Source organism: Lissotriton vulgaris, chromosome 7 (genome assembly GCF_964263255.1).
Source record: "Lissotriton vulgaris chromosome 7, aLisVul1.2, whole genome shotgun sequence".
NCBI classification, from domain to species: Eukaryota; Metazoa; Chordata; class Amphibia; order Caudata; family Salamandridae; genus Lissotriton; species Lissotriton vulgaris.
Genome location: NC_141695.1, coordinates 727,309,519 through 727,335,928, shown reverse-complemented (window position 1 = coordinate 727,335,928; position 26,410 = coordinate 727,309,519). Strand labels below are relative to the sequence as shown.

The following is a 26,410-nucleotide window of genomic DNA, read 5'->3' as shown; positions in this document are numbered from 1 at the left end:
CACAATCCAAGTCACCAATGTCCGTTGATCTTTTTGTTGCTTGTGTTGAGCTGCTGTCGTTCTTTGCCGCCATTCGGCGAGTTCCTCTCCCGTGTGACAGGTTTGAGAAACTGCAAAACCAGAAAATACCAAGCGTGAGTCACCTTGCCATGTTATAACATGTCAATCCGCACATATCGTTTGTAACATTCAGACAACCATCTTCCAATCCTCTTAACCTTTTCCACTGAGAGTCCCCTTACTACTGCCTCAGTTGCTGCCCCAATTCTGAAAGAATGGGTACCGAATTCTGTGGGATCCAAGCCTGCTTTTGTGACCGCCAACTCCAGGACTCTCCTAAACTGAAACCTAGTCAGTGGTGTACCGTCGGTGTGACACAATAGTCCCCCCCGCCGTACCCTCCCGCTGCCTTCTAAAAGCCTCTACATGCGAGACCGGGCAGCAAGGATTGGTCCGAGCCCGGGGGAGCACTATGGTATCTCCCCGTCCCTCCTGGTCAGTTTTCGATCTTTGAATCGTCACCCACATTGTTTCCTCTCTGATCACAATGCAGGCCACTTGAAGGCCGCCCTGCTTATCAACTTTTGACGTTGCTACCAACTCGCCTATCCTTAGAGCTCCATAGAACGCTAGTGCGAATGCAGCTTTGAACAGCAGCACCTCCCATGTTGAGCTACAGACTCCCTGAAGTGCCAACAATAGGGCTGTGAGCCTTACCAGCCCGATCGCTTTCTCGTATCCGTCGAGCGTCCCTGTATGCGGCGCCAACCCCTCAAAGCCTTGCGTACCACAAAAGTGTTCGTAGGATCCCTCATGCCCTTGGCATGTGCGAAGAAGGAAACCGCCGCCCTGTGCCTATTTGCAGCTGCCACCGAGCGCCCTTCCTTGTGCATCAATTCTAAATATGCAACAAAACTGTCCTTTCGAGCCCAGCTAACCTCCCATCCGTTCCCCAAGAAAGTACAGTAAGACAAGAACGCCCCTCCGTATGATGTCTTGGTCCTGAGGGCTAAGCTAGATGCCATGAGGTGCGGTAGTCTGGGGCACCAATCCGCCAGAGAGCAGCCGGGAAAGGTGCTGGCGAGGGATCTGCTGCAGGAAGCTGTTCCCTGAATACCTGTATTTTAAAGCGAGAAAGGGCGTCAGGTACATTATTGAGGACGCCTGGCACATGTTTGGCTCTGAAAACTACATTCCATTTCAGACATTGTAGCACAATCTCCTTTACCAAGCGCAGTATGAATGGACACCGTGCCGCTTGCAGGTTGATGCATTCCACCACGCTCATGTTATCCGACCAGAACACCACCGACTGATTGCATAGGTGCTCAGGCCAAACCCTCAATGCTACCCATATCGGGGACAGTTCCAGAAATCCGATGTTGGTGGTCAAACCCCACGACCTCCACTCCTCAGGCCACCTCTGGGCGACCCACTTGGTCCCCAGGATGGCCCCAAAGCCCACGCTACCAGCAGCGTCTGTCCATAAACCCAACTCTGCTGATGTTGTGGCGGGGCCGGGCCACACTATCCTGCAATTAAAGTCCTCCAGGAATGCCATCCATATTCGCATATCCTGGCGAACCTCAGATGACAACCTAGTGCGGTGATGTTTCTCCCGCAATCCCTTCATGGCTTGGGCAATAAAGCGTGAGAAGCGGCGTGCCATTGGGATGACCCGCAATGCAAAGTTCAGTTGACCCACCGTCTCCTGCAGTTGTTGTAAGGTAACCTTTTCTTTTAGTAGGCACTGGCGCAGCGCTGCCTTCAACCTAGACACTTTGTCCTTAGGTAACCTGAAGCACCCATCCACTGAGTCTATTTCGATGCCAAGGAATTCCAAACAGGTGGACGGGCCAACCGTCTTCCCAGGCGCTAGCGGACCCCGAAAGCCCACAGGAGCATGCAAAATTCCTGCAATGCCCAAGCACACTCCAGAGTCTCCGCCGCTCCCAGGAAAAGGAAGTCGTCCAAATAATGCATGACCTGCTTGTGGCCCGTTGACTGCCTCATGTCCCATTCTAGAGAAGAGCTAAAAGTCTCAAAGTATGCACATGAGATGGAACAACTCATAGGCATGCATTTATCCATGTAAAATTTGCCTTCAAAGGCGAAACCCAGGAGGTGGTGGTCCAAAGGATGTACCGGTAGGAGACGAAAAGCAGATTCAATGTCTGATTTGGCCATCAGTGCGCCCTGCCCTAATCCTCGCAATAGTTCCACCGCTTGGTCAAATGAAGCGTACTTCAAACTACAAATACCCTCATCTATAGCATCATTCAAGGATGCTCCTCTTGGTGCCGATAGGTTGTGAATCAGTCTAAACTTGCCCTTTTCTTTCTTGGGTACTACACCCAATGGTGAACACACAAAGTCAGGAACCGGCACCTCCTGGAATGGCCCAGCTATCCTGCCCAAGGACAGCTCCTGTTCAGTCTTAGCAGTCACTACTGCAGGGTTATGCTGCACCGATAACTGATTCCTACAAAGTGCGCTGCCTGTGTATCCCCCTGCCGGGATCCGAAACCTTGGGAGAAACCTTCTTGCAGTAGGGCGGTCGCTGTGTGGTCTGGGTATCTGTTCAACCATGGGATCATTGCCAAGACGTCTATGGGAGTGCGACCAACCGTGCCTTCTACCCTACTCTGGTTTCTTCCCCCCTCTCTGACTTTGATTACCATTTCTCGACCTGCATGCTGTTTCGGGATGGGAGGTGTGACCGCAAATTGCGCAGGCATGTCTGAATTTACATGTGCCAGCCGGCCTCGCACAGGAGCGCTTATTAAAGTCCCAGCACACACCCTTCCTTTCTCCGCCACCCCCATATTCTTCCCCGGTAACTCGTTCCCCTGTGCTGACCGAAAGGGCTGCTGGGTTTTTGCGGAGAACACAATGGCTACACTGGTGGGCTGGGCTGGGGCCGTGTTCCCCGAGAACTGCTTATGCCACAACATACGAGTCAACCTTGTCCCATGTCAATGACGAGTCAAATTCCTTAGATTTCCTGAAATTCACATCATATTCCTTCCATGCCTCCCCAGGGTACTGCTCGCTCCACCCTACAATCCTGCTCTGGTAGCAAGCCATTGCTGCCTGTACATTAGGTGGTCGTTTAACAGTGATAGCCGTAAGGATGGAGAAGGCCCTGATCCAATTAATCAAAGTTTCCTCCACCCTGAATTTAGCACACTGTACTCTCCATTCACTAGGGTGCATCCATTCTTTAAGTACTTTGGCATTCTCCATTTCCCTATTGTCCAATAACAGAGAAAAAATATAAATATACTTTCCCGTCCAAATCATTTCCTTTACAGCCCGAGAAACATGTTGTGCTAAATCCTCACTCCTGGACGGGATTGAACCGTCCCCCAAAAGAGGCAGAGCCACCTCCTTACCATCACCGGACATTGGAGCCGGTCCACCGTCGATCCCGTTCGGTTGGGTGGTATTCACACCTGCAAAAGAAGGAGAAAAGGGGCCCGCAGTCCCACCAGCAATTGTTGCCGCCCTAATTTTCTCCACCATCTTAGCCGCCTCAGCGGTATGATCCAACGTTGAGGGCAACACCCCCCCTTCTGCAGCCAAGGCAGTATAGCCGCTATCTGCGTTGTTAGCTTGGGCGGGATTGGAGCTTCAGAATCCGGCACTGCTGCCGGCACCACCGGCGGTGGGGGCCCATTGGGTGCTGGTACGGGTGCCGTCGGAATTGGCCCAACAGGGGCAGGCGGGGCCGGCCCCACGGGAGGGGCCCCCGATGGCAAAGCAGGAGCCGGTGCCGCGGTAGCCGGGACTACCGGCTCGGGGTAGTGGGAACAGCCGTAGGTGCAGGAACGGGTGCGCTGCGCCTAGATCTCTTGGCACACTTATACATTCAACAGACGGAGGATACGCAGGGGGCTGTGAGCACCACGCAACTGCGACCGCAACACACCGGCTTGTCCGGTTGTTAGGGGTGACCAAACTCTAACGTAGACCCACCCGGCGGCCACTAGAAGCAATGAAATGCTAGCCCCCCGCTCTCCTCTTACCGCTGACGTCCTGCATGTTCCACGTCCCGTACTCCATCCACCGACTTGGCGTTCACTGTAACCCAGATTGCCAGATGAATGCTCCGGAACGTATGGTCCACGCTCAGACTGTCTGCTTCCCAATGTCGCACTCACACACACTCCAGCGGCAGTACTTGACCTGAAAAATAAGAACAGAAAATTAGGAGGCCCGAGCGTGGGGCACGACCAGTGTGGGGGAGCCACCTGAGCGCCCCCCCCCTCCTTTATTCCTGGGGACGCGGGGAGGGGGCGGCACACCCCCTCTCTCAGCCCCCCAGCCACCCGCCCCTCTGACCTGGAAGTCTGCCAACGTCTTCCGGGTCAGGGATCGGGCGCCAGCCAATCGGTGGTTGGGCGCACACCCCCGCGTGATCATTGGATGCCGGGAGGACACGCCCCCCCACCACCGGGAGGCAAGGGGAGAGGGGATCGCCGCACCGCCATGCGGGCATGGGGGGCCGAGGGCCCCCCCTTTTCATTTGCTATTGTTATAAGCTTAGAGTTAAGAAAGGGGTGGTAGAAGTGGACAATGGAAGCTTTTAGATGCAGGAAAGTTAAATGGTGAATGCACAGAGGAAGAAAAGGCAGAGATGGGATTGAACTGTGACCAATGAGATATTCAAATGGCTACTCTCTGCATAAGCTTTGATAAAAAAGGTGGAGAAAGTTTACAAGGGCCTTGCCATGCGTAGATATGAACAAAGGTGAATACCACAACTGAACACCATCAGTTATGCAGTGTTGAAACTGCAGATGTTTAATCTAAACTGCTTTAGGAATACTGGCTGCACTCATGGTGTTCACACTACAGTTGCATTCCTAATATCTTGAAGGCATAGTATTACATTTAAACTAGTTTCCGAAATGTTCATCTCTAGTGCAAAAGGTGGATAAGGTACAAATAATAACATAAATAATCATATGCTTTTTGTTCCCACTTTGTTTCTCATCACATTATCAGGTTTGATATTTGATGTTTATGAAGGACATATCACAGCACTACTTGGTCACAGTGGTGCTGGGAAGACAACTCTACTGAACATCCTTAGTGGACTTTCCCCCCCTTCTGATGGTGAGTTGATGCTGGCTCTGCCGGTCAAATTCATTTTTGTTCAAGTACACATTGATAATGCAGTTTGTGATACACACTAAAGATGTCATTGATATTGTTATTAGTATAATGAGTATGTGAAATGTGTCATAGAAATAACAGGGGTCCTGCTTAATCAGTAACAACAAAAATAGTGAATTAAAAGGCTTTAAGACTAAATAGTCATTTTTGTGTTGGGTACTTTTTTGCGATGGTTGATACCAAGTTTTTTCCAGTTATATCAGTAAACAGTAAGTGAGCCATTTGTGCATTGGAACAATACTAGGTCAAGCTTCAGTTATTGTTTTGGTTCCCCCCCTGTGGGTGAAGTTTTAGAAGGGGGATTTGGGGTGTGACACCCCCCCCCCCCAATAAATGCATTCTTGGCTTGATAGTTGGGTCGGACGGCTCTGAGCCAGTCCTGCTATATCAGTGATGGTTTTGCTCCTTTCCTGATTTCAATCATAAATTTTATCTTGTTTGATCAAGTACTTAAATAAATCGTCTGGTTTCTCTAAAAAGTAATAAAGCTCCACCCATAGAAGCACTCCTTGAAAGGATGCTAATTCACTGCTTTTTGGAATCCACCAACATTGACGGTAATAGGCTTAGGAAGCTGCTTCAGTGTCAGGCTTCCAAACATACTACTGGCAATGAAACACACAAAGGGTGATGGGAAGCATGCTTTTAAATAGTCTAACTACTAGCAAACACTCACTGTAACAGTATGACCTATTGTCTTTTGCCTAGAAAGGGGGCCTGATTTAAGGTTTGTAAGATGGAGTAATGACAGACAGGGTGATGGAGTACTTTACAACTGCCACCCTTCCTTTACTCCTCCTCCCAAGTTTAGAGATATCCGCCGACTCTGCAGGCATCTCTATACATTGTCAGGAACTACCATCATGGTGATCAGTGTAAGATCAGTTTGGTGGACAGCTTCATCAGACATGATGTCACAATTTTTCAAAGCTAATATTAGTGGATCTATGAACAAGATTCCTAATCTTAGGAATTTGAGCACTACTCATACTGCTTTGCAAATACACTCTCATGGACAGTTGTATGACATTTTTAATAATACCAGCAACATCCTCACTTCCCAGTGTCTGCCCTTTATGCAAGTGACCGTCTTGACTTTCCTTTCAACATCACATCCCCAAAATGCTTCACCATTAAATAACTGTTTCATTTAAGAGCACACTTGGAAGGACCTGGACTTACTTCTTTGGAAAGTGTCATACCCAGCTCAAGATCAGACATTAAACTTTTAGCTTCCTGACATCAGTCATTCAAAAATGTTATGACTTGATGTCAAAAGCATTTGACAGAGCCAGGCCATGATATGGCAAATTATACCAGCAATGGCATTTATGACAGCAGAAATGTAATGACATCACCAGTGACATTACGTATCATCTTATCAATGACATCACCATGGATACTGATTTTTTTCTTTGCATAATGGCAATGTATTGTTATGTCCTGCTGTTTGTTATTATAAATATGGAGGGGATATACATATAGCATTTGGGATGTGAGTTATAGTTTCATGTTAGGGGTGTGAGTTACGGTTTGACTAGCTAACTATTTCTTCCATTTGCTTCAAATTGTTCTTGAAAGTTCTTCAACACAAATTGCTAACATTGATATACATCTGTTGATTATTCACTTTGTAGGTCTTGTATCTATATATGAGCACACAATATCAAAAATGGAGGATCTACAGCAATGTGCGAAGAAGACTGTTGGATTTTGCCCACAGTTTGATATTAAGTATGACATTTTAACTGTGAAAGAAAATCTGAGGCTGTTTGCTAAAATCGTAGGGATTCCGTCAAAAGATATTGAGCAAGAGGTATGTTCTGAAATATTATTGAATAAGCTTTCCCTTTGGAATTTTTCTTATGATCTGACATCGTATAGACCTTCTCCATGAGACATTCACTGTCTCTTATCAGTGGATGTTCTGAGACTGGCCTTTTCATACAGTGTTGTTTTACTTCTTCTCACAGAGCTAATGAACCTTATGCCGTACTGTATTTTATTGTATTGTTTAGATATTTACATAGTGCATTGCTACCACTTGAGTAGCTCATAAGTGATATTTATTTAATTAATAATTTAATGGGAAGTGAAAAGCTGCATTGCTTCATGTCCTACTTGATTTTTGTGATCAACGGAGAGTGGTGGGAACAGTGGCGTTACACATATTGATCGGGCTTACCTGCAGCATGAGAACAGATGCCCCTTAGTCTACCATATCTCAAAGATGTTAATTGGCTTTGTATGAATAGGGTCCCCCTGAAGGGATGGGGGCTCCTGAAAGGTATTGGCCCTCCACGCTGCAGCGTTGCAGGGGCTGGTGTTACGCCTCTGGGTGGGGGAACCAGAACTGCTTGGCAGCCATAGACTCCGTCCCTGATATAACCCTTGGACCACCAGACAGAAACAGCAGTTAGAAAGGCTCAGGCTCTAAACCACCCCACATGGAATCCTGACTGACCTGCTCACCCCCTCACCTCACCCCCTCCCCTCACCACAGTGCCAGCCCACCCCTAATGCTAGTCAAATATGTCATTTGTATCTTTTTTGTGCATCTTGAAGAATGTTTTCAATATTTACCAAACATACAAACACATTTATCACAACATTACACTTTGAAACAGAATCTAAGTCAAACGTTCTGGGATTTCTCTCCTAGTACAGAAAAATGCAGTACATAGAAGCAAATAATTTCTATTACCTTAAATGCCTATTGCCAGGAAATAAAGAGTGTGCAAATATGTTTAATTTATTTTGACATCACTATATCTATTTATAGTACACCATACAATAAGCCATGCTTAAGTAAATAACATTTGAAAATGACTTAAAAAAGATCCCTTTACATGCCATTATATACACTTTTCCAACAGCCTACAAAGATTGTGCTCTTGAAAGGATAATTGTTCCGCATGCTTTGTACGACCCAATGCCATAGGTGCGGATGTCAATATTAAACTACCCAAATGGTTTTCCATACCTGTAGGTGAAATAGCCATACCCTGGCAATATGGATTTACCCAGAGAGGCATATCACAGCCCTAAACTTAACAAATGTACCTGTGTCCCTTTTTGATGGATCTGCAGTATAGGGCTACCCTGGCTATGATTTGTTTAGTTGCAGAGGAGGCCTTTAATTGCGTGGAATAAACATTTCTTTGGGAAGCATTGGACAGATTTGATACCCCAATTCAATTTATTAGCTGGATTAAACAGATTTGTGTTCTGTTTAATAGAGACATGTCCAGGGCTTTTGTATTTCACGTGGAACTCATCAGGTATCAACTTCCCTCAATGTTCTTTGCTTTGTATGAAGAGCCTGATCTATCTCTTTACAACAGGGATAATCAATCTGATATATTCATGGAGCTTATGTGACACCTCTGTTTTTTACACATGTTGTGCTCTTCAAGGTGAATTAACGTAGCACAGCAATATCAAGATTGAATGGTTAGCAGATCAAGTGGGTGGTTATTCTATAGTGATAAAAAGCATGTTTATGCAGATGACAAATTGTGGTTACAAACCCTAGAGTACTGGAACTATTCAAACATTTAGGGGCCTATCTTCAAATTTATCTCTATTTAGAACCTGTTTTTTTGGATTTTGAAGAATATTAAGAAGTAGCATCATTTCTAACTTTTATCGTCATTTTTCCAAAGGTTGTGTACCTTTTTCAACCCCCCCCCCGTCCCTGTTTTCATCTCCGTGACATTTTACTAACACATTTATTTATGGCAGAGGACTGGAAAATGTCCTTGGAAAGGAATCATGTGGGATTGCCTACCTTGAATGTAATTGATATTCTGATGTGCTTATTGAGGGAGATCATTTATTCTTGCTTCTTCTTCTTTCAGAATAGACATTGTGAGACGTTGTAGGGAGCAGAACTATACTATACATATGTGGGATTAGGCTAATTGACCCAATGCTTGGAGTATTTCTACAGAAGAATCACGCAGCTAACACCTTTCTTGTTTTATTCCTATTCAGAAATCTAACGCTTGTTAAAATAGTTGGTCCCCATTAGAGTAGTATAGGGAAAGGCAGGACTAATGCCTTCTTAAGAAAACCAATTGATGCAATTTAACTCACAATTCGTTTTCCTTATTTTCTGTTTGACGATATTTGAATTGGTAGTGTTTGAATTTGGTCATGTTTTGCTTCTTCTCTACCTCTATACCTTCATTCTGAGACTGGAAACGTATTTTTTAATTTACAAGTAAAATCTCACTAACCCCATTTTTCGTTGTGGTCTGGATTATTGTGTGACCCAATTGATTACGCGGTATTGAAAATTTGATGACTGATACTGTTCTCTCTTTACCTCTCGTGCTGCTAATAAAAGACCCCTAGAGACTAGGTAAATGTGTAAATGGGCCAAAGCTCCCTCATTATTTTCAAACAGGAGAACATACCTAAGCAACATGGTGGATTTTCCATTTGAACCACGAAGTGCTACCTACATTTTCTCAAGCTGACTTCGATTTTGACTTCCTTTTCCAATCGATATCTGTCATTTTTAAGTATGCCCACAAACAAGGCTCACAATGGAATGCTACAGATAAAGTTGTACCAGGTTGTCCATAAAGTAGACATTCGGTTCTGATGAAAATTTATTTTCCCATTGTATGAGTCTACACATGTACCAAGATGGTATTCTTTTGGTTCATCTCTGCTATAAGGTTTATTACTATTTCATTTACTCTCTTACCACCATGTTAGTTATATCAGCCAATTGTAACACCAGTGCAATATTTTGTGATATAATGTTGAGACTATTGATAATATCTGGTCAGTGAAAAGGGCCCCAGCACACCAACACTGAAGGAGTGGAAATTGGAACCTGTAGATTCTGCTTTTAGCAGTTTGAGAGGTTTATAATGCTGCCTCTCCTATGGGCACATCAATTCTCCAGGCTTTGATCTGAATTTGATCTGCAGAAGCTCCTAGAAGTTGATGAATGCTAATATTAGCCATGCTCCCATGAACCCGTCATAGGTTCTATTAGCACAGATCGGATTTATTCACTGAGTGAAGGAGGAAACTATTCGACTTTGGATTTACCTAAAATCTATAATCCTTTTTATTCCAGAAATGGTTCCAAGACAATTTTCCTTCTCCAAACACTTACAGTGCCAACACTTTATACAGTAAATGTAGTAGCTGCATAAAGAATCAGATATCAAATAAAAACATGCATCATGTGTGTTTACCATTTCCTCTTAGCATTGATGAGAGAGGATACTGCACTGGCTTGCCTCCTGGTGGCATAACTCTGGCCCCTGCAGCCCCTATGGTGCTCGGGGTCCCCCAAGCTGCATCTGGCCACTCAGCAAAATACTCTTGCTGGAGAGCTCCTGATTGAATCTGGAGAGGGCCCCACTCCACGTACCTTGCAGGGGACCCCCTCAAGTTTCGTTATTCCAGTGTTGCCCTGTGTTCAAAGCTAGCTTGGCACCAGGGACACTTCTAATCAATCTAACAGCCTTACAGGCTTGTCTCGTATTAGTTATTTCAGGCTGCCCGAAATCACTCGCAAGCAGGGTTATCCCAAGCTCCTAAATGACTGATCTCAGAGGTCAAGGAAGTGCTACATTAGGTCAAAACAGACCATTTCCTTCAGGCCCTGAAAAACACAAACATTAACAGAGATTTATGGTCATGCTAAGTGAAAAACACGTTTAAATATTTGGACACTCAGAATACAGGTGTTCCAGAAAACCAGCCTGCTTCATTTGTGTAAATATTTATTTTAGTTCCTTTTTCATCAAACAGAAACAATGGACAACAAGTAAAAGAAGTGTGACAACAAGTTGTAGCTTATAATGTGGAACATAATCACAGCAGCATATAAAACATACTCTCATTATGACTTGTAATATGGACTTTCAACCATATTACTCCTTCCCCATCACCAGAGGGGTGGCCACTTAGATCTCACCAATGCCCTCACCTCAAAATCAAAGACAAAGACCATTTTTGTAAGCAATAACAGTCTGTTGAGTCTACTGCCACAGTCACTATCTGTCGAGTCTTAAATGCCACCAAACAGTCAAAAAGAAATATATATAAAATGCTGCTGAGGAATACCAGCCTGAGGCAAGCCTGAAATGTGTGCATGTGTGTTTGCCATCATTACAATCTCTCATTGGCATCATTTCACATAGTACAGAAATGCATCAGCATATTCTTACCATGGCCTCCTGGAATATTGCAGGCCTCTCCTCAAAACTTGGCTCTGCTGATTGGGCAGAGTTCATTGAGACCTGCAACATCTGGCACTTCCAAGAGACCTGGGCATTAGCGCCTCATTTTTTCCCAGGGTTTCTTAATTATTCCAAGCAAGCTATCCTTGAATCAGGGGCAGGCCCTCAGGAGGCTTGTCTGTTTGGGTCAGACAGGATAAGGGCTGGACAGTCCTTGAAGTTACCCTCGAGAGTCCAGACCTTTTGGTTTTGAAGCTGAGAAGGAAGGGTATGCAAGATCTCTACCTGATCAATGTCTATGCTAGAGGGATCCCAGGCGGTAAAATCTCATCAGCAATGACAGACTTAGAATTTTTTTTTAGGAACACTGGGCACCCTAAGTAATGTCACCTGGAGAACCTGACCTTACAGGCCAGGCGGCGCAGGGCACGCCTAAGAACTCGGAGTTCGCCTGCTTTGGCAGACAGAGACATGTGACACTCTGTTAGGCGTAGAAAAGCAGATTTATTAGCTGCACCTAAGCACAGTGGTCCTGTAAGTACACCAGCGGGTATGTTATCAGGAGACTGCCACTTCATTCCGTGGCGCACAGACTATTATAGTACACAAGTTTACAATGCCAAGTCCCAAAACATACAAAACTGACGAATAGGAATAGTTTGAAAACAAGCTATCGAATGTCTAAAACACACCCTCCTTTCAGACCCTGTGTGCTCTCTTCCCTTCTGGTTAATCAACACTAGTGACCGTAATTCAATTTGCAGGTGGTAGAACATGTTGAATGCTACAAAGGACAGTCTATGTAACAAGAGAACACACAAAGAGAATTGGGAAGGCCAGTTAAACAAGATAAAGTTAAGAAGAATGGTGGGACCCAAACAGTGGAGTAAGACATGGATTAATTAGTCTAGACATGGATTTACGAAACTCGGGAGACCCTGACATCGGTTTCATAAACATAGGCAGAAGTTACTCTTTAACAGGAAGGACACGTAGCAGATGCAAGAGCAAAAACATCGCGTTCACCACGTCAACCGGGCTGCCTGAGTGAGGCAACACAAAATGGCGGTTAATACAAAATGGCGGCTCGATACGAAGCGAAGTCGAAAACCACGTAACCTCAGACCCTCCTTTTGCCATACTCAGGCAAAGCACAAAAGACTCATGTTAGTCTGAATCGATATCAATGGTCATGAGGTCATTGAGGTGTTGTTGCAACATCATTCTGATGTTCTCTGTTTCCTGTGTTACTGGCTTAGAAACACACACAGTGGCACAAAGTCCGCAAATAGCTGGACCGCACTTTAAACAAAGACAACAAGAAAAGATTATTGCTAGAATCGCTCCAAAGAAAGTTAACACCTTCCATCCCCATGTGGACAGTAGTCCCCAAAACCATCCCATCACAGTCTCCAGTGTCCTGATGAATGGACTCGGAGATGACATGTAGCTTAGAGATGGCTTGGTATACTGTAGGGGCATTATCTGGAACGTAAACGCAGCAACTGGACCCAATCAATTTACAGACTCCGCCTCTATCAGCCAAGACAATGTCTAGAACCATTCGGTTCTGCAAAGTCATAAGGCGATCCGCCTGAAGTTCAGCTGTCAAATTATTTAATGCTCCAGAAGTTATATTTATGGTAGCATCGACCACACGAACCAGGCGTCTGATGTTTCTACTATTTGCCATTGGACCCCAAAAAGGAAGAATTCCTTTCAGGAAATCTCCTTCCTCTTGTCCGGCCGTGTCTTCCGCATCAATAACCCCTCTACCCAATCTCTTTCTATGGTGATTTGCAGGAGCAGTATATGTCGGGGGAGAAGAAAAGCTCTATAACATGTCCCCGAGAAATGTATGGGAAGCCATGTATAAGCTTTATCATGACAGATAAAGTATGTGCCTTGTGATGGAACTTACGGTGAAGGAGTCAAGGGTGTATAGACGTATATGTGAGAACAAATACTCCTTTCTTGCTTAACTTTGGTATTCTGGCCATTTATTTGTAAACACAGATTACCTCTCTGGGGTAAAACCCAAATTGGTGCTAGTGACATACCGGGTCACGTTCCATCCATCATATGTTCTCTTTTCATCTTTGGGAATCTTGATAATATCAGCAATTTTTGCCATGGTCACTATTCCCTTGATCAAAGAGCTATGACTGAAATCGGAGTAGGTTCTGGTATGCATTAGAAAACATAGCCAGATAAGCCCAGGCAGAACCTTCATACGTAAATGGAAGAACTAAATAGGGCATCCCTCTCTCTGTGTTGTGTGGTATGAGCCCACAAACCCAACAATCAGTAGTATTCACTACCAATTGATGTTGATGTAACAGTTGGATAAATGAATTGTTAAAATACTCAATTTTTCTCATCTGCTCATGGTCTGGGAGTGCATAAAATGTATGTGGAGAAATAGTAGTAGAGGAAATCAAAGAAGTAGAAGTAGGGACAGGTGTTGGCTGCATACTGTGTACGATCCATCCTACACATGCTAATAAACTGCATAAACATACTGAAATACATAATGCTACGCCACAACGACTGAATAATAATTTCTTATAATGATTTCTTTTCATTATTTTAACATCATTCTCTTTTCCTGCGCTATCCATTACTCTAAAGGCGTTGATCACGATAATCTTCCTTAATCACTTAGCTGTGATTGTTAGCCGTCCTATGACACTGCAAGTCCTGTTGACCTAGTCACTATTCAGGTCACAGCCTAAGACTCCTACCGTGACCCTGCAACTTGATGGATAGTGGAAAAGGAATCTTTCATGTTTTAACACAAGACAAAAATTATAAAGCACAGAGTTTAATTGTTCTTAGGCAACCTTTCTCTCAGGTTGTATCGTGTCTTGCCAGGTATCCTCAGGTCCTTAAATAAAGTCTCTGGATCCGATGTGTTTAGTCATAAGTGTGGAGGTACAGCTTCCTGCAAAACATCGTCGTCCTCTTTCTCAGAACTAGTCCAATCCAGGCGTGCACTACTGAACGGTACGAACCTAGGTACCTTTTCACATTCACTGTCACCAACGCCTTCTCGGACCCACTGGTCGTAAGGTAAAGGCAATGGTACCCGCTTACAGTGCACGCCGTGGATCCAGTTTCGTTTTCCGACGACCTTCACTGCTGTACAGGTGGTGAGTAGGATTTGTCTCTGCGGCCCCCAACGAGGTTCCAGATTTTTCTTCCTCTGGAAGTTTTTCAGATACACCAAGTCACCGGGTTGGATGGAGTGTCCTGGATCTGAGGAGGCCTCCGGCAAAGCGTTTTAAACCTGTTGACATATAACACGCAATTTAGTGGTGAGGTCGTGCAAATAATCAACCAACAATGGATACGGAATGTCTGAGTACTTTTTGGGGCGAGGGACTCCCCAAACATTAGCAGGGCGCCCGAAAACAATCTTGTATGGGCTAAGCCCCAAACGAAAATGGACAGTCGTTCTTGTTGAGAGAAGTGCCAAGGGCAAGGCATCAGGCCAGGAAAGGCCTGTACTAGTCTGAATCTTTGCTAACTCAAGTTTGAGAGTGCCATTATAACACTCTACCAAACCTGCTGACTGAGGATGGTTTGCCGCATGAAATTTCTGTCTAATACCATGACCCACACACACTTTCTGCATAATTTGACCTACAAATTCACTCCCATTGTCAGTCCAGACAATGCGCGGCAAACCAAACCTCGGGAAAAACTCTTTTAGAAGGACTTTGGAAGTAGACAAAGCAGTATTGTTTTTTAGGGGTAGGCCTCTATCCATCTGGAAAAGGCCCAAACCACCACCAGGACATACTTAAGATTATTGAAACGTTCCATATGGATGTAATCTATTTGCAGTACCTCAAAAGGATATGTAGGGGGAGCGAAGTGACCTGCTGGAGTTGTGGTTCCCTTTCCTGGATTATGCATCAAGCAAACAATGCAATGCTTCACTACATTTTCTCCACATTTAGGAATATTTTCATTTTGCCATACTGGGGCTAGGAGTTTACATATACCCCTTGTATTAATATCGGCTGGTCCATGAGCCATAGTGACCACAGGTAATACATATGCATCTGGTAACAACCATCGCTGATGCTCTAACAATTCCGTCCAACATCCCATCGTATCCAACATTCCCGTACTTTCTGTCCACTTACTCAATTCTTTCTCAGTTGCTTCTTTCTGAATAATTTTCACGCTTTCTACTGTGTCTTCACACATACCAGCTTCTGGGACCCAATTTGCCGGTCCTGCAACGTACATTCGACTCTCAACATTCCGTGCCATTTCCTTCGCTATTTCATCCGCAAATGCATTTCCCTGACCGACGTCATCAGTAATCTTTTGATGTGAACTACACTTCACAATCGCTATTTGAGTGGGCAAAGTAAGTGATTCAAGAAGGTCAGTCACCAACTGACCATGCTGTATTTTAGTGCTGTGGGAGGTAAAGAATCCTCTTTCTCTGCACAAACGGCCGAAACTGTGGGCAACGCCAAACGCGTATTGACTATGTGTGTAAACAGTCACTCTTTTTCCTTTCGCCAACACACATGCTCTCGTCAACGCAATCAACTCTGCAGCTTGCGCTGAATTCTGTGAAATGCGTGCAGTTTCCAATATCGTATGTAGAGTTGTAACAGCATAAGCTGCTGTCGTCTCCCCATTAGGAAGCTTAAAGCAAGACCCATCTACCCACAGGATCCCGTCCGGATCCGTAAGTGGTGTATGTTGTATCTTTCAAATCAACTCGACCTTTAGTTTCTTCTTCCGTACAAAGAAAACAATCATGCTGATCTTGTACATTTTTCTCATCCAAAATAGGCAACAATGTTGCTGGATTCAGAACATTACATCTCTTGATATGTATATGACTTGCTAAAAGTGTCAACTCATATCCAGACAAACGAGCACTCGTTAAGTGCTGGGTTTTCCTCCTGTTCAAGAGAGTATCTACTGCGTGTGGCACCATAACATTAAGAGTATGATCCAACACCAATCCTACAGATTGACGAATAGAAATCGCTGCTGCCGCTGTTGCTCTAAGACAACTGGGTAATGCTTTTGCAACTGGATCTAACATAGCCGAGAAATAGGCACATGGCCTTTGTTTCCCTCCAATTTGCTGTGTCAGAACTGATAATGCACAACCTTCCTTCTCATGAACATAAAGTGTAAAGCGTTTACTGTAATCTGGAGTAGCCAACACAGGAGCCGAACACAAAGCAGTACAAAAATCAGAAAAACTCTTTTGACATTCATCAGTCCAAGGAAAAGGTTGGGGCGTATCTTTCAGAGTGAGTGCCAACAAAGGTTTCGCTAGTAAGGAAAAGTTCGGAATCCACTGTCTACAATAAGAGGTATTGCCTAAGAAAGCACGCACCTATCTTTGTGTGGATGGTATAGACATTTGCGCAATTGCTTGGATACGTTCTGGGGTCAATCACCTTCCCTCCTTCGACAAGAGATGACCTCAATAGGTAACCTCTTGTCGGCAATATTGTAATTTAGAAAGCGACACTTTGTGATGTAGATCAGACAAATGTCGCAGAAGTAACACAGTCGTATTTTTACAGACATCTTCCGAATCAGCAGCCACTAATAAATCATCCACATATTGGATAAGAGTAGCACCAGGTGGCAAAGAAAAGGTGTCAAGCTGAGACTTCAAGGCTTGACTATAGATGGAGGGACTCTCACAATAGCCTTGAGGTGCACGCTTAAATCAAAAACTTCGGCCTCCAAGAAAGAAACCAAAGAGATCCCTACTCTCCTCAGCAATAGGAATGCTAAAGAATGCATTTTTTAGATCAATGACCGAAAACCAAGCTGCCGAAGCAGGACTCATAGTAAGCAAAGCAGTAATATCTGGAGGATGCATGACGTTACCACGCATACTTTTACCACGCATACCTTTACAACGCGGTATTTACAACGAATACCGTTACAACGCATAGCGCTTAGAGGTGCTGGATAGTGGTAAGTATAATTTTCTATTCCAACTCCAGTCCCCGTGGACACTAGGGAAAGTGTTGGATAGAAAATTAAACTTTTTCCCTATCCTAGAGCGCCCCGCAGCGCAATGCATTGTAATGGTATGTGCGGTAATGCCTGCGTTGTAATGGTAGTGCGTTGTAAAAAATGCGTGCTAAAGGTTGTATACCATATCTGGAACAACAGGAAACTGAGGAACAACAATTTTGTTGACCTCTCGGAGGTCAATCACAAAACGATACACAGGTGGCTGAGAAGGATCAGTACGCTTTAGAACAGGCAGAACAGGACTGTTACAAACATTTCCTCTGGCCTCCTCGACCACACCCTTCTGAACCAAGTCATGAACAATAGCCAACAGCGCTCTCTCACCATTGTTAGAGATTTTATATTGTGGAAAGCGTGGCAACTTAACATCAGGCTTTACAGTAATCACATAAGGTAGAATTTGAAGCAAACCAACATCATTCGGACCCGTAGCCCAAAGCGTAACAGGAAGAGAACGCAGTTCGAGTGTCAGTTGGTCTTTAGATACGTACATCGAAGAAGTCAACTTAGCACCTAAAGTAAGATGTACACCAGATGGTGAGCAATACAATGTGGCATGCAGACGTTTCAATAAATCCAAACCCAATAAATTCTCTTTGCAACCAGCCGTCAAAAGAAGTGGAGCTTCTAAATCGTACAGACCAATGGAAATAGGTAAAGGGCAAGAAACAGGGTTGCAAACTGGGGCGCCAGAGAATCCTACAGAAACATTTGTTAAGCCAGACAAAGGTGCCCCAGGGAGTTTATAATGCATAATAGAACTTCTCATTGCACCAGTATCCAAAAGAAATGGTTCTGTAACACCCAATGCTACAACATTAACATAAGGTCCATCCTGATCCACTGGAACTGATACAACTCCCTTACTCTGTCTATGGCTGTCCTAGCAAGTGAAGAAATCAGCATTCTCACCATCTGCGCAATAATCATCATTGTAATACTGTGCAGACTGAGAATTCCGCTGGTCAAAATAATTTGCAGAGTCCTGAGGGGCAGAACTATGGGGCTTCAGTGATTTATCACTCTTAGCTGTGGCCCATAACAGCTTTCTGCGAGCACTTCTGGGGCTCCCCAAATCTACACCCCTGACCCCATTGTACCTTGACAAAGGGAGCAGGAATAATAGGGACTAGGCTCGAATCCGCCCAATAGCCTATTGGCGTCGACTCTGGACAACTCCAGAGCTGACACATTATGCACAGGCACTGAGTGAAGTCAAGTCCATGACCACTTCTTACCAGATTCCGTGGTTCAAAGAGCTTAAACTATCTCTAGTAGCCATGGGCATGAGGCACCTATAGGAATCCCCTTCTTCTGCAGTTTTTCCATTGAAAAAGTCCCTAAAAGAAGCCTATTGGAACTATATAGAGCACCAGTGGCTGTCCCAGAGAAATAACATTAGAACATCACGATTCCTAGAGCTTAAAATGACCCAGACTCCTGAGTCGTATTGGGAGGACCTAACCTCAAACACCCTGGAAAGAAAACTATACCATCAATTCAGGGTGGGTTCCCTACCGCTGGGGTCTTTTATGGCTAGCTGGGAATGGGGATGGCTGTCTGTTTTGCCCTGAAGTGTTGGAAACCACCGCTCACTTCTTTTTTGTATGCCCGTCCTATAGAAGCCCAAGATTAAAGTGGGTGAGCCCCATCTGTAAAAACCTGGGGTTCGGGGTAGCCATGGCAGCCTTGAGGGTTCGTAGGACAGACACGGAACAAGCAATAGTGGTAGCTGTGGCAAAGTACCTGGGATGGGCCTGGGTAATTAGAGCCAATACAAAGAAACTCTCCTAATAGCCCACGCACCTGAAAGTCCGCCTCATTCTCTTTGTAGGAGAACTGCTGTTATGTAGAAGACCGTGTTAGACCGGGCACCTTGGCGTGAGTTTCCCTTCCACTTTTTGCTGGTGTGCCTCCGATGTTTTGCTGGTTTTCCGATACTCAGGGCACTGCGCCACGGCCGATCCGTGCCGCAGTGCAAGTGCTCCCTACTGTAAATTGTACATGTGATTGATGTCCATGATTGGTGCATTGGATTTACTGTTAGTCCCTAGTAAAGCGCACCAGGAGTGCCAGGGCTTGTAGATGCCAATACTGCTAGTGGGCCTGCAGCGCTGGTTGCGCCACCCACAGAAGCAGCCGTAAGATGTGTCTGGGGTCCGCCATTGCAGACCCCGCGTGCAGTCTCGTACTGTCATGCCGGCTGGGCAAGTGCACCCACTCGCGAGCCCCTGAACCTTCCCTTGACTGCATATTAGTCACCCCTATGGTAGGCCTACGGGCAGGGTGCATTGTAGGTGTAAGGTAGGACAAGCCCTGATGTGTGTGGCATGTCCTAGTAGTGAATTACAACTAAATTCGTATTTCACTTTTGAAGGCTACCTGCTTCCGTTAGGCCAGAATGGGCTGCTGGAATTATTACACGCTATAATCCCAGCAGTCTCAGGGAGCACGGTAGAGAGTCATGTTTAGTATGCCTGAACTCAGAATAATAAGATATTTATTTTAGTAAAGTTTATTTTAATATTCTGTGTTTGCAAATGCTACTTTTAGAAAGTTAGCATTTGCTTGCCTAACCATTTCAGCCCGCCTCTGCTGGTATGTGTATCTGACTGTCTGGGATGTGTGAGTGACAGGGCTGGGGGATGACAGGTGGCGAATGCGAAGATGACACCTTAGTGGGAGGTAGGAGTGGCTCTTGACTCTGGATCTTGCTGTGCTCTGCCACCACAATGCTGGCTCCACCCTCCTGGGGAGCGACTGATGACTCGGCCGACGCCTGGCCCAGGAAGGGCGAAGCCTCATCAACAAGGTACTTCTGGCTGCCCCTGTCCACACAATGCTGGCTCCACCTCCTGTGGGGCGTCTGATGCGCCTGCCCCTCACACTGAAAGCAGAAGCCGGATTACACCCTCCAGAGTACTCAAGGACTGAAAGTGGCTATGCAAAGGCCCCCCTGGCCTGCGAGAACAAAAGAAATGCAGTATAAAAGTTGGAGCCCTGCTCCTTGTAAATTAGATCCTGTTTGTGCTACAGAAGGAACTCTGCCCGACGAGAAGGACCTGGAAGGACAAGGCGGAGTGCTGTCTCTGGCCTGTGTCTGGTGCCTTGCTGCCGAAGGAGAGGAAAAGAAAAGACTACAAGAAGACCTTTGCTTTGTGAAACTTTGTGCCAAACTCTGCTGAGAGATCTCCAAGGGCTTGCTGCTGAACTTGCCCCCTGACCAGCGCCCCAGGACCAGTGGGCGCTACACCCTGAAGAAAGCGACTGTGTGTGCTGCTTATCGCTGCAGTACTGACGGAGGAGACTGAGAGCGCTGGGCAATCCTGCCACGCTCCCCGTAATCCAAGGCATCGACATCCCCCCAAGCACCGTGACAGGGGCCCAAAGCAACAGCGAGAGCAACGTGAGGTCCAGCCGCCGCTGGCCCGAGCACCGTGACCGCATCTGCACCGGGAGCCCGAGAGCAACGTGAAGGAGGACCCGTCCGGTCCAAGCTCCCGAATTGACTGCGCTTCGAGCCGTCAATCCACCTGCGAAGACGGACAGCCGCCCTGTGAGAACACCCCCTCTGGTCGGTATCCTGCCCGACAGCTCAGCTGTGAGCGCACAGCTGCACCGGCACTTGGCTGGGTACGTCCTGCACTTGAGGACCGTACTGCCACTTGCCGCCACCACCCAGCCGCCGCCTCCAGGGTCGGAGCGAACGACGAAGGAAGGACCCTGCCGCCACTGAACACCGCCGCCCCGGATGACCCGTGACCTGCCCGGCTGAGAGCCGCAGCGAACAGCGACCCCGGAAAAGCAACGCGACGTGGGACAGCTCCCCTGGAAGCCGCCCGCTTCACAAGAATTTGCAAGGTACTGTGTTGTATTCTCACGGTGCGAGCGTCCTGCAACTCGAGCTCGCACCGCGCTATCTGCTCCCAACGCGAGCCGCCTCTGAAACCGAGGCTCGCACGGCTCCTGGTCCTCGGAGCCCACGCGGGAAGCGTGAACTCTGGCCGGCTGGGCCCGATCTCCTCTCTGAAGCGGGCGGAGACAGCGGAAAGCGCATTGAGGCGCTACAAGACACTGAACCTTGTGGAACCTGGGCAGAAGGCCCAAAAGATTGCTTATTGCTAAGAAAGAACTGTGGCAACCTGAACTTAAGTAACCTGGAACCGCTATTGAAAGTTTGACAACTGTATTTACAAGCCTGCGTGAAATTTATATAAAGATATATATTTTTACAAATACAGTTTGGTGTCATTGTGTGGTGGGTTGGACGCAGCGGTGAGGATTTTCGAATTTGCATTTGCAGTGTTTATACCTTAACTTCTGACCATTGCACAGTGATTTCAGTCCAGTTACTTGGCCACAGGTTTTGTTGCAAGTTTGCCGAGAGAAGATCCCTAGCGAAGAAACCATGCCGGGCACAAAGAGCCTGGATGGAGCGGAGTCCACGACCTCCGAGATGTTGGAGGTGGAATGGGATGCCGCAAGCTGGATAAATACACCAGAGTTGAACTGAAGTTTTTTGCAAGAAACTCAAGGTTCCGCACGCCGGTTGCAAGAACAAACCGGAGCTCTACAAGGCCCTGAAAGCCTGGATTGAGTCTAGGAAGTCCCCTGAGGATCAAGATGCACTTGAGGATCAGGATGCAACTGAGGAACAGGGTGCACCTGTGGATCTGATGGATCTCGAAAAACAAGACATCCTGCACAGCTTTGGTAGAGGACTGTCGCCAGAGGAGCTGGCGGACAGGAAGGAAACGAGGGATCATGAAAGGAAGCTGGCAGAATTAAAAATCCAACTGGAGCTTTAAACCAAAAGGATGGCGCTGGAAGAGCGAAAGCACCAAATGGATTACGAATTGAAAATGAGGGAGATGAGTCTAAAGGAGAGAAAGTTGGATCATCCTCCCTCTGGTGGCAGCACAACGCCGGTGCAGGTAGAGGCAAGAGTGCACATCCCGAAAGACGTAGTTAAAGAGTTCTTCAAGGGGGATGACATAGGACAGTGGTTTAGGGCATACGAGGTAGCCATGTCCTCCCACCGTGTCCCTGACAAGGATTGGGGAGCGGGGTTGTGGGGAAGGTTCCTTAGCGAAGGGCGGGACACCCTGCTAGATTTGCCCGTTGAAAACCAGAGATCCTATTCCCACATGAAAGAAGCTTTAATGAACAGGTATAGGCTTACCCCTGAAATGTATAGACAGAACTTTAGGGGATGTACTAAGCGGCCTGGGAATACGTATGTGGAGTATGTGACTTATTTTTGCAGAGCACTGGATGGTTGGGTGTAGGGTAGCAAGGTGAATGATTTTCAAGGTCTCTTTGATTTAATTGCATGGGAGCACTTGTCTGATCACTGTTTTCCTGAGTTACGCCAACACCTGATCGATAGCAAGCTGTCCAACCCGAGGAAGCTTGCTGAGGAGGCGGACCGCTGGCTCAGCACCAGGGTCCACAAGGGTCCAGTGGGAGACTCCGCCAAGGGTGGGCAGGGTCCCCAGCAGAAGAGTGGGGGGGACAAGGGAAAACAGAAAGGGTTCCAAAAAGGCCCCCAAAGTAATCCCCAAGGGGACCAGCAGAAAGGTTCTCAGCCTCCCCCACCCCCAAATCAGAATGGGGCCCGACAGGTAAACCTGTTCCAAAGGGGCCCTTCAATTGTTTCAAATGTGGTGAGCCGGGGCACATCTCCAGTGACCCCAAGTGTCGCCTGTTTGGAAAACCCGCACCCACTGGTGCTCCGCCCCGTCAAGTGACTAGTGTTCACTTAGGAGAAGAAGTGATGGTCCCGGGGGGTGGAGATCCCGTTCACATGACCCTAGTCTTACTAGGAGACAGTGAGATGATCCCTACGAACTACCTGCCCTCTAACACTAAGAAATATGGGCAGGTGGTGATCATCAATGGTAAGGAAGCTGAGGCTCTTAGAGATACAGGAGCCAGTGTGACTGCAGTGAGGCAGCACCTGGTGTCTCAAGAGCAGGTTGTACCCCATGCCTACTGTAGGGTTATCAACGCTGATAATTCAGAGAGTCAGTGTCCGATGGCTCAAGTTCTCTTCGAGTGGGGGGGGTCTCTGGTACTCTGCAGGTCTGTGTGAGGAAAACCATGCCTGTTGACTGTTTGCTAGGGAATGACTTGGAGCACTCCCCTTGGGAAAAGGTGGAGAAGACGACTCACCTGAGGATGGTGGGTCTGCCTGACTGGGCGTGCGTGACCACCCGGTCGATGGCAGCCAGTAGGGGTGATCAAGAGATCCTGGGGCCTGAAGGAGAGGCCCAGGAACCGGCCTTAGGGAGAAGGCGCAGGGAGCGCGGGAAACCGGCCCCTGAAGTTCCCACGGTCCAGGAGGAAGCAGACCTTGAGGGGGATGCCCTGGAGCCTACAGGGGAACAGATTGCTGAACTGGGGGACCTGCCTGAGCTGACCCATTGGCAGCAAGAAGGAGGACCCTCCAGGGAGGAATTCTGCAGGGAGCAGAAAGAATGCCCTTCTCTCGTGGGTATGCGGCAGCAGGCTGCAGACCAGGCCAATGGTGTTCAGGCCAAAACACATTATGTGTACTGGGAGAACGACCTCCTGTATTCAGAGCCTAAGGCTGCTGAACCTGGGTCAGCCCATGTGCTGGTGGTACCCCAGAAGTTCAGAGCCTTCCTACTGGGTCTGGCTCACGATGTGCCTTTAGCAGGACATTTGGGGATGGACAAGACCTATGACAGGCTTGTCACCCACTTTTACTGGCCCCAAATGCACAAGAGCTCAGATGCTCATTGTAGGACCTGTCCGACTTGCCAGGCAAGTGGGAAGAGCGGAGGGAAGAACAAGGCTCCCCTCCAACCCTTCCCTGTGGTCGGTACGCCATTCCAGCGAGTGGGTATTGACTTTGTTGGGCCTCTGGACCCCAAGACAGCCATGGGCAACAGGTTCATCCTGGTCTTGGTGGATCATGCCACCCGGTACCCTGAAGCCATCCCTCTGAGGACAGTGATGGCCCCCGTGGTGGGACGTGCACTGATGGGAATTTTCTCCCGAGTAGGATTCCCTCTAGAGGTGGTGAGCATAGGGGGACCAACTTCATATCCAAGTATATGAAGTCCCTTTGGCAAGAGTGTGTTGTAACCTACAAGTTCACTACGCCTTACCATCCCCAAGGTAACGGGTTGGTTGAGAGATTCAACCGAACCCTGAAAGGCATGATCATGGGCCTAGAAGGTCCAATGAGGCGTAAGTGGGACGTCCTCTTACCATGCCTGCTCTTTGCATATCGCGAGGTACCACAGAAGTCCCTAGGGTTCAGCCCCTTTGAACTGCTGTACGGTCACCCCGTGAGAGGACCACTGAGTTTGGTAAAGGAAGGCTGGGAGCAATCTCCCAGGAAACCTCCCCAGAATGTATATAGCTACATGCTGGCCTTCAGAAACCAAACCAGGTGCTTCAGACAACTTGCCGAGGCAAATCTGGAAGCAAGCCAGGAGGAGATGAAGCGGTGGTACGACCAGAATGCCACTCTGGTCGAGCTTCAGCCTGGACAAGAGGTGTATGTCCTGGCCCCAGTGGAACCCTGTGCCCTTCAGGATAAGTGGACAGGTCCATTTGAGGTTGTGGAGAGCAAGAGCCCAGTGACATACTTGGTGGACATGAAGACGCCCAGGAACCCTTTGAGGGTCCTACATGTCAACCGCCTCAAGCCCCACTTAAGAAGGTCCGAAGTGGGCATGTTGTTGGCAACTGATGACGGAATGGAGGAGGAGTCGGAGCCTCTGCCTGACCTCTTAGTGGCCTGTGAGAAAAATGGGTCAGTGGATGGAGTTAACCTCTCACCCACCCTGCCCCCCGAGCAACAGGAAGACTGCCGCCAGTTGCTGGGGCAGTTTCCAGATCTGTTCTCCCTGGTTCCGAGTGTCACAGATTGGTGCGTCCATGATGTGGACACAGGAGACAGCTTACCTGTGAAGCATAAGGCTTACAGAGTGACTGACAGGGTCAGGGCCTGCATCAAGGAGGAGGTCTCCAAGATGCTTGCCCTTGGGGTGGTTGAGTCTTCCAGCAGTCCTTGGTCCAGCCCCGTGGTCTTGGTCCCAAAGGCTGCTGCGCCGGGAGCCACACCCGAACTCCAGTTCTGTGTGGACTACAGAGGACTCAATTCAGTCACGAAGACTGACGCGCACCCCATCCCCAGAGCTGATGAGCTCATTGATCGGCTAGGGGCTGCCCGGTTCCTCAGCACGTTTGATTTAACGTCTGGGTACTGGCAGATCGCCTTGACCGATGGGGCAAAGGAGAGGTCGGCATTCTCTACACCAGAGGGGCATTTCCAGTTCCGGGTTATGCCATTTGGGATGAAGAATGCCCCTGCCACCTTTCAGAGATTGGTCAACCAGGTGTTGGCTGGGCTGGATGAGTTCAGTGCCGCCTACCTGGATGACATCGCGGTGTTCAGTGGCACCTGGCCAGAACACCTGCGACACCTCTGGGAAGTGTTGATGGCCCTGCGCAGAGCAGGCCTCACAATCAAGGCCAGCAAGTGCCAGATTGGGCAGGGTTCAGTGGTGTACTTGGGACACCAAGTGGGGAGTGGCAAGGTGGCACCCTTGCAACCCAAAATTGAGACCATCCTGGCTTGGGAACCCCCCAAGACCCAGACTGCAGTGAGAGCCTTCCTGGGGCTCACTGGGTATTACAGGAGGTTTGTCAAGGGCTATGGCACAATTGTGACCCCCTTGACAGAGCTGACTTCGAGGAAGCAGCCCAGGAAGGTGATTTGGACTGACACCTGTCAGAAGGCTTTTGACTACCCTGAAGACTGCCATGTGCACGGCGCCCGTGCTTCTGGCTCCTGATTTCTCCAAGGAATTCATAGTGCAAACAGACGCTTCAGAGCATGGTGTAGGGGCTTTGACCAACCCGTAGCCTTCATCAGTAGGAGGTTACTTCCACGGGAAAGTAGGTGGAGTGCAATAGAGCGAGAAGCATTTGCTGTGGTC

General features: G+C 47.4%; 1 protein-coding gene across 2 annotated transcripts in view; it reads left to right on the top strand.

Annotated features, from left to right (window-relative positions):
• Nucleotides 1–26,410, top strand: part of LOC147702338 (ATP-binding cassette sub-family A member 9-like) — a 1,822,583-nt gene that overhangs the window by 357,036 nt on the left and 1,439,137 nt on the right. For both annotated transcript variants that reach the window (XM_086930970.1, XM_086930969.1), the window contains exons 11-12: nt 5,011–5,121; nt 6,819–6,997. In XM_086930970.1, the coding sequence (XP_086787096.1) occupies nt 5,011–5,121; nt 6,819–6,997 (290 nt within the window). The remainder of the gene's footprint in view (nt 1–5,010; nt 5,122–6,818; nt 6,998–26,410) is intronic.